This window comes from Gymnogyps californianus, chromosome 1 (assembly GCF_018139145.2).
Source record: "Gymnogyps californianus isolate 813 chromosome 1, ASM1813914v2, whole genome shotgun sequence".
In the NCBI taxonomy this organism is placed as follows: Eukaryota; Metazoa; Chordata; class Aves; order Accipitriformes; family Cathartidae; genus Gymnogyps; species Gymnogyps californianus.
In genome coordinates, this window is record NC_059471.1 from 201,644,704 (window position 1) to 201,657,330 (window position 12,627).

At 42.7% G+C, this 12,627-nt stretch overlaps 1 protein-coding gene across 1 annotated transcript in view; it reads right to left on the bottom strand.

The window, feature by feature from the left end:
* GRAMD4 (GRAM domain containing 4) overlaps window positions 1-12,627 on the bottom strand; it is a 78,045-nt gene that overhangs the window by 36,987 nt on the left and 28,431 nt on the right. The window contains exon 3 of the mRNA XM_050912232.1: window positions 7,064-7,184. Within this exon, the coding sequence (XP_050768189.1) occupies window positions 7,064-7,184 (121 nt within the window). The remainder of the gene's footprint in view (window positions 1-7,063; window positions 7,185-12,627) is intronic.

The following is a 12,627-nucleotide window of genomic DNA, read 5'->3' on the forward strand; positions in this document are numbered from 1 at the left end:
CTGGTGTCATAAAAAGCCAAAAAAGCAGACAGAAACATTAAAGATGAGCTACATCTATTGAGTGCATATCCTTTCCTCCTCCCTACCTCATTTTATATAGGCGTTTTGGTAGAGTGGAGAAATGAAACAGTTAAATATAAAACCCACATTTTCACTATAACCTTTCTCCGGCTCAGTCTGGTTTACCTGCACACATCAAAACGAAGAAGTGACATGTCATATTCAGAAACAGACATGCCAATTTGCCTTAAAAAAACCCCTAACACAGGTTCGGCAGTTAAACAACCCCTGTTTGGCAGTTAAACAATTCCTCTTTTTATTTTTTTTGTTTCCATCATTCTGCTGTGCCTCTCTTTGCTCTTTCAAAGCCAGAGCTCCTGCTCCAGTACTTACAATAAGCATAGCTTTTGAAGACCAATTTTTGAGCCTCTTTGCATACGCCTACAGGGCGGGGAGCAGCGTGGGCTCTCTCTGTGCTGATAGGAAATAAGCCAACTCTGATGCAGAAGCAGTGGAGGGAAGGCTAAGTCTGAACCATCATCCTGTGTCTCAGTGCAATTAGCGTTCCCCTGGTACTATTCTCCTCACCTCAACAGCAGAGTTTCATGTGCACTGTTCTTCTGTTTCATGTGATGAGGGAGACTGATTTACAAAGCACAACGTATTTGACAAGATCTTCTTCCTCTGTGCAAACTGGTCTAGTCTCCTCTCACCATTCCTGTTATGTCCCACTTTGAGTGGGTGAGGTTAGAAAGAATTAAGATGTCATTATTATGGTATGTACCAAATAGTTATGCTAACAACCAATTAGTAACTTTACATTTACATATAGTGTTTTCAGTGGAGCTTTATTGTGTTATAACAGACACAGGATCATTTTCCCTTCATTACAGAAGGATTTTAAATTAAGCTTCCTGAAAATATCCGAACTATCTTAAAAATCAATAGCTTACTGAGACAGATCCCCTTCTCAAAACATCAAGTGGGAAGTTTTCTGTTGCTAGATACACTTTTGCCAGCTTAAAAGTCATGACAAGTACTGCTGCTCTATGAATCTTCAGAAAATTCAGATACTAAAAATGCCAGAAGAGTTGCAGAATCCATCTAAAATGAAGGGAACTGCAAAAATTTTGTCATTATTGCAGGAACTGTTTTCACTCCCTGTTTTTGGCAGAAGTGAAACAGGCTATAAACATTTCAACATCTGGCTCGGGAATAGCAGCAGGCTCTTCCAAGGCTTTTATGTTACTAAGCTGAGCAGGGAAGGGCAGGTTCCACATGGGGATCCTGAAATCTCCGGCCCGGTTATACAAAAGTGACAGGCACAGCAGTGCTGACCGCTGCTCTGCATGAGCTTTCACACTGACTCCACTTCATGAAGCCAAGTCGGGCACCCAAAGAAAGGCAGAAGCAAGAGCACACCCCACCTACTTAACGCACTGCGTAGGTGGCATCTGTTTGAGCCGGTGGAGGAGTGAAAACAATACATCTCTGTCAGCTGCACTTTGGTTAATCAGCCCCACGAAAAGGTGGCGTGACGGCACGTGATCCTCCAGGGTTGGGCCCTCCAGCATTCTGGCATCTTCACACCACCACCGTTCACATGCTTTCTCCCACGATGAGGGCAGATTGTACAACCCGGACCCGGAACAAGGACCAGTCCAGGACTCCAGCCTGCTGCTGCGCTGGGCTGGAGTCGCATCCTTTCCCTCTCCCCTGGTGTCAGGAACCTTGTGCTCTTGAAAGCCAAGTTGAGAGTGAGCAAGAGCACAACCCATCCTCCATCAGTCAGAGCAGAGCCCTTGCAGATGAGAAATGGAGGTCTGAATCCTCCTCCGTCTGTACTGAGGCCTCTTAAACACCAGGCAAGTGCTCTAACCTGCTAACAGCTGCCTCTTCCAACAATGTTTCCAGGAAAATGAAGCCAGAGTTTTGGAGGGTGTTTTCTCCAGGAAGGCTAGACATGAACTCAATATACATGGTGCATCATGTAAGCATCTCTGGGTATAAGCAAAACTTTTCCTACACCTCTTAAGAAACTTTCTGTAGTTTTTGAGAAGTTTCCCAGTCAGAAGTCAGACCTAGAAAAACTTAAAAAATTTGTTAGTACAAAGCAAGCAAGAGCAGCTCTGGTGAACAGACAGCTCTGCAGCAAAGCCTAGATTCACATCTTTTTACTGCAGCTTCTCTGGGTGTTCAGGGAAAACATTCAAGAAGATTCCCCACCAGTCACCATACACAAACCACAGTCCTCATCAGAGGAACTCCGCAAGCTCGAGGGATGCATGCAGATCTCCCACAAACACCCTGTTAGCGTCCGGGAGTCCAGGATTTTAAGGTGAAAGAAAGGAGGGCCTAGGGGAAGCAGTAAAGGGTGGGAGAAGCCCAGGGTAAGCTCCACTGCCACAGCAGCCTCGGTGCTCGCCAGCATCAGCATGCTTTATTTAGGAGTCCATGCTGCAGCGTCAGGATCCCTTGGCCAGGGTTGACCATCTAACAAGGAATGGCTGCTATGGCCCACAGCTGGTATTTGGGTGGCTCAAATACACACAGCAGCTACTTACTCTCTTACCAGGGTCTTCACCTGCTACTTAGATCAACTCTTTATTCTGCTTCAAGATTTCTGAACCACAGGTGACTATAGGCTGCCAGCTCAGTAAGAAGACAGCAAAACCAATGCAGTGAAACTATTCCTCTGTTCTTCTCCAGCTCTGCTACTGTAGCAGGTGTTTGACCCTCACGTCAGGAGAAATTACACCAAGGGTGTTCTGACACAGTTGGTAATTGGACTCTGACTCAGCTTCATAGTCAATTTGTTGCATACAATTACTGTGGCTGTTCAAGGAGGTATTAGCATTTCCATACAGGACAGGACTTTGTAGTACAGGTCTTCTGCTGGTCACGACCACCACCACACACTTCGCGTCTAAGGTTTATCACTTTCTAACACCCCAGAACTGCCCGAGCACCACATACGGTTTTCTAGAGCTCTACTTTCATGAGGTCTGTATTCTGCTAGGTCACTCTTCTTACAAAGAATCATTGGGTCATTTACACCAAAAAGTGGAAGCTAGAGAAAACACTGCAAAGTTAGTCACATACAAGGTTTAAAAAGGCACATCAGAATGAAGAGTGTGGGGAAGCGGAAATTTCAATGGGAAAGAAGCATAATCCCAGCTTCTTTTGTAATGTTGGTATAAAAATCATAACTGAAACCACCAGTTTTGTAAGCCCCTACGGACTCCTGCCACAGGCTGCTGTACAGAGTGGAATGTAAAACCCTTATGGGAGAGGACTTTATTTCCTCCTAAAGCTTTCATCCTCACCCGGCGTTTTCTTCGATTTACCAGTTTATGACTAACACTCTTCTCCAACAGTCACATGGTTTGTTTACTCTTAGCTGCTGCTACCACCACCTCCTCTTCCCTGAGCTCCTAAAATTAGCATTGCAAAAGGCTTGAACATCCTTGAATGAGAATTAGCTAATACTTCATGTAAACCATAGGATGCATGCATGCCTACAAAGCACCTTGTAGCACAGTGATCAAAGTGCTGGTATGAGCAAAACTACCCTCCATAACCAGGCACAAACAGTAATGGGAAGGTGCAAACCCAAAAAGATACTGCCTATTGTTTTGTCTTTCAAATGCAAAAGCAGCAAGCAAGTTTTTATTTCTTGTTTAGATACAACCAGATTTTGAAATGTAAGCACTAAAACCACTACTAACCTTAGCACATTAACCTAGCTGCCCCAGTTCAGCAGTTGCCTTCCCTACCTGGACCCTCAGCCAGCACCAAGGCAGTGTTCATGTGCATTAAAAAAAAGTTATATTAATACACAAAGTCCTTTAGAAATGGATGATTCTGATGGCAACAGCTCCAAGACAAAGCTATTTCCATCCACGTGCATTCAGAGGTCCAGCAAACTAAGCTCTTTGCACTTTTCATTCAGCAAGTGTTCAAGCCTTGTTCTGCAGGATCACACCCCGATACCGCAGTCTCGCCAGACCCAATATGAACGTTTTCAGCATTCCTGTACTACAGCTCGGAAGGAGCCATTAGATTACAGAGATTAAGACCATTGCCGCACAGACAGGAAAAGCAACTTTAGCCCTTTCGGCTGGAAGAGTCAGATGATCCCTCCCTTGCTTAAGACGTCATTATCCAAGATCCCTTCCTCCGCATGCCTCATCCTCCTGTCAGTCTGCAGCTTAAACCCCGTGCATTTCCAGTCACATTTTATTTGCATTTACACCTATGCAACACTCTAAGCAATTCCTCTCCATCTTCACTTCTCTGGATGTTTAGATTATCTCTTCACTAAGGAAGAGATTCATCTGGCATCTTAGATGAAGATATTTTCCCTCTACAGACAACTGTTTGTCTCCAGTAACTATCTGCTCCAGATTTCCTCTGCAGCTTGCAGAGGCTACAGTTAGGTTTGGGATGTGTTTCACTGAAAATACTACTCAGCCAAACTGCACCTTTTACTTGTGCGTACTAATGGCTGAATAGAGTTTAGAGAAGACTAGCAGTTTGCTCTTCCTTTAGCCAGGCACCTGCAACTACAGACCCACTCTGACTTGTAGCTGTGCTGTGTATGTGTACATTATACATAATGTATAGCTGGGAGGAAATTTCTCCTTCTTAAACCTCCTGGCTAATAACACACCAATACAAATAAGAGGTATAGAAGAGGCAAAAATCAAGTCAGGATCAGGCTGATAATGATTAGAAACTCTTAAAAAGCAAATCCATGGAACTTTAAATATTTCCCCCACATACTAGCAGTTGCTTTGATTTTTGCACACCTAGCTGGAGGAAATGGAATAAGAGGAAGTGGCAAATGGTTTATGTAAAAATACAATTATAGCAAGGTGTCCTTAAGGAATTCCATAATTAAAAACAGTATGCAAATACAGCTGAGTGACTACCCTTCTTAAAAAAAAACCTACTGCAGCAATAGGATTTAAAAAAAAAAAAAAAAAATATGAACAGGCTTTCTTCCAAGGGCAAATTAAAGTAAACAAACTGCACATTTCAAGAATGTTTTTCTGCTCACCATCAGTTCACTTTTGGGAAGAAAAAAAATAACCAAGCATTTCTAGTATAAAAACCAAACCAAACCAAAACAAAAACTCAAAGAGAAGAAGAAAATAGAAGAATACAGGAACCATATCCAAAAAGTGAGCTCCTACTTCACTCCAACTGACAAACATAAGATACATATTTCAGCCCAAAATTTTGAATGGGGTGTAGGGGAATAAGGGATAAGCTTTACTGCACTTATTTCTCTACCAGTTCATCATTCTTTCTCTTGTTTTTACGTACAGAGGTACAACCAACTTGCCAGGACAAGTCTGTAATTGCAGCTACAGCAAACCTCAGGCTTTGGTGAAGAGCTCTAGACGTAGCAGTAAGGGCTGGAGACACCCAGGACCGACCCACGCCACCCAGCTGAACTACCCCATTGGCCCGAACCTCCAACCATCTGCTCATAGTTTATGTGAAAGGGTGAGCTTCATTACCCTTTACCTTAGAGTTTGCTACAAAGGTCTGTGCAAAGGAAAAAGATTCAGCTAAAAGTGGTAACATAGTTGATCAGAAGGTTTTCAAACTACAGCAAGAACCTGAAGACTAAAAATATTCACAAATATTCTCAAAAATGCGTGCCCCATGTAGTTACTGTAAGCACATACTAAGGACTGAGAATGGATTCACCAGCCATGGAAGCGTTTGGCAACCATATCATGTTTTTAAAGCAAAAAGCATGTCCTAGTTCAAACCAGAAATCAGTTCTGGGAAGTCCTACTGTTTCTGTTACACATCAGATTACATGAGGAATCACAATGTCCCATCTAGTTTAAAAAACGATTTGATAACAGAAGCTTAAGCAATATGTCTTTGGCGATGGAGGGAGTATGTGGTAACTCTGTACTGCACAGTTAAATAAGAATTCAAATAAATCACTGAAACCAACAAGGCAAGTCAAACAGAGCTTTCAGTTTTTGCTTGATATTCCAATCACGATACCTCTTCCAGGTATCAGTGGAAGCTGATAGCAGCTCGCTATAAATTCTTTCCCAGTCTCCTTTATCAGGCCTCCCTCTCATACACACGGGGGAAAAAATATCAAAGAAATATTGCCAGATGACAAACAAGTCACAGAAAATTACTTCCAAATCCTTGAGAATACGCTGAAGAAAAAACACAAGTCTTGTTGTTAGATTATAATCTAGAAATTGTTATTTCTACCCCTTAGAAAATATCTGACAAGCTTTGAACACATAAAAACAACCCTCATATTCTGAGGTTCAAAAATAACCCATTAAAATGACCATTTTGGGAAGCAACTGAGCAAGAATTCTCGTTGATTTATTATGCAGATCTCTAGTTCTGTCAAGTTAAAGGAATGCTTGTCTTCTATTTTTCTGGTTTTAACCATCCTGTCTTACAAGTCAGCAGCTCAGATCTGCTGAGATAAAATCCCAAAAGTCTTACAGGTGCCTCTAGCCATGAATGACAATTTCGTCTCATATATACACACACACATATACATACAAATAAACCCAAACAAGTAACACTTGAAATCTACAGATACTCTTATCTGTATTTCTTACACTACCTACCAGTAATTCATACATTGTTAAGAGACATGTTTTAAGACATATTACTTGTTGAAACAACTGCCAAGGAAATGTATTTGTTGCCCCTTCAGAAATGTCTTCTTACAATTACTACTAGACAAAACACACCTATTGCAACCACATTAAGGTTGAGTTAATTCTAAGATAATCTGCAGATGTCAACATCAAGACTTCAAGTAAGCAGCTTTTGTCATGTAATGAGGTATGTTGTGAGGAATGCAATGAGGAAAAAAATATCCAAGTGACCCAGAAACCCTGGGAATGCTTTTAAGTTCCTCTGAGGGAAGCGTCAGCCCACGTGCTATCCACACATCAGCACACCTCAAAATTCTGATGCCAACTTTTGCCGTTTAGAGAAGCCTCATTTCAGCAGGCTTAAGCCATTCCTTTCCACAGAGCATTAATATTATACTTACGTAAAAAGTGTTTTTCCAGTAAGGCTATTTCCAGGTGACCTTTGATCTCATTCAGTCTGTCAGACTCCGTTCTGTTAAAATCTTGGATTCCTGAAGCCATGACGATGGTCCCTGGACCAGCCTATAAGAAAGTCAGAATACACTGACAGCTCAGAGGCACATTTTTTTGTCATTTAAATACATCAGCTTACTTCTGGGGCAGTAAAGAAACAGCCACGTGAGAAACATGGAAGTATCAACAACTCTGCATGCCTCTTATTCAGCATTAGATTACCGAAATAAATGAGTGAAAGCTAATCAAATGCACAGCATCTCTCCCATGTGAGTTTACAGAACGCACTTCTGCAGACATCAGGGAGTTACAGAAAACAAAGATATTTCCCCCCTCCTCACCAGTTCTGCTGCATCATCATTTAGCCTTTCTTTTGCTGATTTAAAAGGCGTACTTACACTATCCCTCTCCTCTTCCCATTAAATGAACAGTCAATGCAACATACTTTACATGTAAAATTGTGAAGCTAGCAAAAGTAATACTTTTCTAGATATTTACTGAGCTATTAGAAAACACATATTGTATATTTTAACATCCATTTATGGAATGTGTAATTCTGAAGACCACAGTCTCTCTGCAAGGAAGGGGTCTCCCACTCCCCCACCTCCAGCACAGCCCAGTTACTGCTGAAGGATGTAGTTGGTGCCCAGAAGCTCATCCTGGCAGGTCAGGAGAGGGGGGCAGTCAGGAGATTGTCTGTCTTGACAGATTTACCAGCACCCCTTGAACGAACTCAGCACTGGAAATACTGCAGAACGCAGGAACTGAAGAGCCATTTGATTAGTTAGGAAGAGCAGTAACAACAACCACCTCCACAAAATGAGTACAGAAAAACGCCAAGGCCGCGCAGCAGAAGGCAGGTGATGCTGTCCTTCTCTCCAAGTGGTCATTTTCAGACAGCAAGGGAAAGGGTGGGTGCGGGCATCTCCTGGGTAATGGTTGTTCAGGCACTGTGTGCAGTCCCCACCAGGTACAGAAAGTCTGTCAACAAGACTTACAGGAGCTTCTCCAACAGCTTATAGTCAAAATGGAAGTGCCAGATTACAGAAGCCTGCATCTAAGAAATGATCTCAAGACAAAAAGGGATTTATTTACCTATCTTAACCATCCCCCCACCCACGGTTTGAGCCCTGAAAACATACAGGAATTGTATTGCTTTCAAAAGTCAGCTTGCATACATTTAACCATGACAGCTTAAATTACATACATATATAAACTCAACTAATCTACAAGAGAGTTAATTAAAAGACATTCTCCATGTTTCAGGAAAGATGTGCAGAAAGCTCACTGACAGCAAAGTACTTTCACTGTTGGGAATGATTTGCACTTTTAAGATAAAACAACACGGAGATACCTATTAAACATCTGTTTTCTTGCTTGAGCTGAACAGATGCTGAGTTTAAGCCTCAGAATTTGTCTATACAGGCAAATTAGCACTCTGTAGGCATTTACTGCACGGCGTTTACCTGGCACCAACTCCCCACCTGGGCTTGCACAATACAGTGCCAAGCAGAGATGCTATTTCCAGTCCCAAAAGCAACACACACCCACACAGCACTCTGCCAATGCTGCTGGCCCCGATGAGCAGCAGAAGGCATTAGCGTAGTGGCAGCCCTGTGCTGCCTCCCATTTTGGGAGCCGGCACAAGCCATGCCATAGCGCAGACGGACAGACCCCAGGGCAGTCCTCACATGGGGAGCTGCAGCACAGCATCCTTCTCCCTGTGCTCCACATCTCCCGTTCACGCCTGCCTTCAGCCAGAGAGGTGCAGTAAGACATGTCATTTGCAACCGCTCCAGCCACTGCTGAGGAGTAACAGCTGCCTGTTTTCAGATGAGCATGGGATGGCAATTAACCTCTGTGTTGATTTCTTATCTATAGAGCTGGGTCATATTTATTTACGCTGCAAGATTTAGTGTTATCACTTGCCAGACAGTTGGAGAGCCCCAAGGAGGATGATGTGGCTAAAGTGGAACAGCAGCACCCTTACAACACACTCTACAGGCAGGCACAAGGAAAGCATTAGAAAATACAGATTGCTGCCCAGGCGTTAAAGTATGGCTTTCTATATTGTGTATCCACATCTGGTACAAAGGGACAATCTCTGCTCCCAGCACACAGGAGTTCATACAGAGCTGTCTAAAGAAACAGGGCCACTGCTTAAAAATAAATAAATAGATAAATAAATAAAATCACGTACAGGTGAAAGAGCAGGATGCTGTACTCATCAGGAATGCGCCCAGGCTCTGCGCATCAGCCCAGTGCTTAGACAGCACCGGGCTCCTGCCCAACCGGTCCCCGGTCCCCAACCCCACGAGCTGCGACAGGGACAGGAGCACAGAGACTGAGGTGAGGGAGGAGAGGAAGAAAAAAAGGGGCTAGCAAATATCTAAACCTATTCAAGTTTTCATCCTCATTGAAGATACTCAAGATATTTTATCCAGAGATGAGCCACATTTCAGAAATCCATCTAGAGAACCAGCTCCACTTTTGCTTTTTCAGAGATGTTAAGTCATTAATTAAAGCCCAGGATACGTTGACTGTGCCTCTTACGAAGAAGGAAAAAAACAAGAGGTGCACAGCACTGGGGATACGAGTTAACAGGACTCATTCTGAAAGTTTCCAAATGTGTGTATCTGCTAAAGCATTCAATCCAAGAAGTCTGACATCAGTTGATGGGTTAAAAATCAGGAGGTACACATCATTAAACTAACCACAAAAGGCTACAATGACCTTCTAAGTTAGAGAAAAAAGGAAAAAAAAAATCCACTAAGTTAAAACATAAGGCTGCTTGCTAAGAATACTAGGAGCAAGATCATGTAATTATCGTGTAATAATAAAATGGTTTAACCAGAGTAGTAAGACACACAGTGATACAAGTTCGGTGAAAAACAAAGCACCCAATTTCCAAAATTAGTGACACCATAACGTATTGATGAATACAATTTAGAAGTGTTCAGAAAACTGAGCATGTCCAGGACAGTGATATGGGAGACATTTAAGTAGATGGTTCTTTTGTCCCAGAAGTTTTTTCCCCACACCAACACACCTTGTTCTGTCAAGAGGTGTTAACGGGCTAAAAAGATAAGAAATAAGGTCTATATGTTTGCTGGAGGTCAACTGCCTGGCCCTCAATTAAAAAAGTACTTCTGTCTGAAGTTAGCATAACTGACTCAACTCACAAGTTAACAAAAAGTTATCTTGTATTAATTCCAGTGTTAACTGGGTAAAGGTTTCTCCTTCCTGCTGCCTCTGTAGGCTAGTGCTGGGACTCAGGCTGGATTAACTACACTGTACCGTACAGATGCCCTTTCTTGCTTCTGACTCACAGTAAAAGCCTTGAAGGCTTCCACAGATTTCTGCTTTTCCTTCTGCCTCTCTAGCTTTGACAGTATTTGACACAGGAGCCCTCTTAAAATGTTGGCAATCACTATTACTTAGCAAAGACCGCGCACAAGGCTTGGCGGCGCCTAGGAAGCCAGCAAAATGCCGGAGTTGAGCATGGAGTCAGAGACAGAGGGGTTAAAGGAAGATTTCTGATGACGACAGATTGTCTCTAACCCACTCTCAGAGTTCAGAGTTGCTGCTCCAAGCCACATCCAGCTCCGGATCTGAAAAACCACATCTCCCCACAAATGCGTTTTTTCAAGCTGTCTGCAGTTCAGGCTTTTCATAACAGCACCTCCCAACCTGAGAGTTCTCTGCTTTCCCTCCCTTCCCTCCCCAAACGCCCTTCGTCCTGCGAGCCCTGGGATTTTGTTCTGTGCGCTGAGCACCAATGCCGCTGTGGCTGCACAGCCACAGAAGAGGTCTAAGTCACTTCTTAACCGAGCAGATGCGCATCTGTCCTCTCCGTCTGCAGCACAGCACATCTTCAGCATCACAAAGAAACGTAACTGGCCAACTCTCTCCTTTTATTTCACTTGCACAACATTGTACACAGATGATTTTTCTCTAGGGATATCTAACAAAATGCTGGTCTCATTTCCAAGTTTGTAATTAACTTAGAGAGGAGCAGCTCTCAAAGACGGATGGGGAGCAGCGAGGACACGGCATGCCAAGCCCAGGGGCATAACCATCCACCCAAGTCACTCCTCAGGGCCCGGCGGTGGCCAGGACACGAGACAGGGAAGAGGTAGTTTAAAATACAAAATTTTAACTTGCATTCATTTGAGCAGCAAAGAAGGGGGAAAAAAAAAAAAAGTCTTCAGTAATACAACAAACTACAGAGCTTGCCTAGAGAGGTCATAGCCTCCCGAGTCTCTCAACTGACACTTCACGTGCATTTTCTTACTTCAAATTACAAAAGGGTTCCCCGTGGCTGCTGCATTTACCTGCTGTAAGGAAAGGGAAAACCCAACAACACTGCTCAGGAACGAAAGCATCCGCATGAATAGTTAATCCTTAGTAGCTATTCTTGGAAGCATACCCATATTGGCAAGCTCCTAAAACACATATTTTACATAAATTTAAAAAAATCTAGTGCTAGCCAGGTTTAGAGATTTTAATATCTTAATTGTAATGTTTGCATCATGCTTTATAACTTCCAAGCATCATACTTTATACCTTCCAATCATTGTAAATGAGGTGACTGATACAGAAGCGTTTAAGGTTTTAATTGACATATTTCAGGAAAAGCCAAATTGTACTGGAACAGCAATTAAATTAACGTTTTCTGTACCACAATAACTCAGATTTAATCCTAGCACTCTGGCAGGGAACTTGCATAAGTATGTTAGACTGCTTTCAGTACAGTATGCCAGGTACGAGAGCGCTTCAACTTGTAATTCTCACTGCCAGGTTAGTGCAGAACCTCCACGGGTTTAAACACAAATTTGTCCTTTCCCCCCTCTGCCGAAGGAGACGGCACTCCTCTGCACTGAGTTCATTCATGTTCTGTACATAGTACTGAACATTTTCTCCCCTTTTAGAAAAACAGGACATTTGTCACATTAAGAGTACATAAATTCATCTATAGCACAAAATGATGAGACATAAGTTAAAATGAGGCAAATCAAACCAGAACTGGGAAATACAAGGGCAGGCTATGATTTTCAGGGCACAGTCCCCCTCCCTGAACATTTGCATCTTAGGAAATCAAATTGCCGGAGCAATGTTTGAAAGCTTTTTTAGGTGCAGAATTGTGATCTAGCAAGAAGCAACCCATGTTGCATCTACAGAATAGGAAACCATGATGGCACTGAATAAAGGGGACTTCAATTACCGAGCAAGCAACATTACTTCCATTTCCAATGTCACAATAAGACAAATGCTAATACGTTCACTATTAGGAAGTAGGAATGGTTACCCCCTCTACCTATTTTGCGATTGTGGTGTTTTTACAAAACAATGCATAAATAACAGTGCTGCATGTCCTTGCTTTAAAAAAAACCAACCAACCACCTATAGTAAAGAGGGAAGGGAGGAAGAAATCTGGGAAGCCATTCAGGAAGCGAAAGAGATGCTTAGCAAAGAGTTAATTTGTTAACCAACACGGCTGTCCTGGCAATGA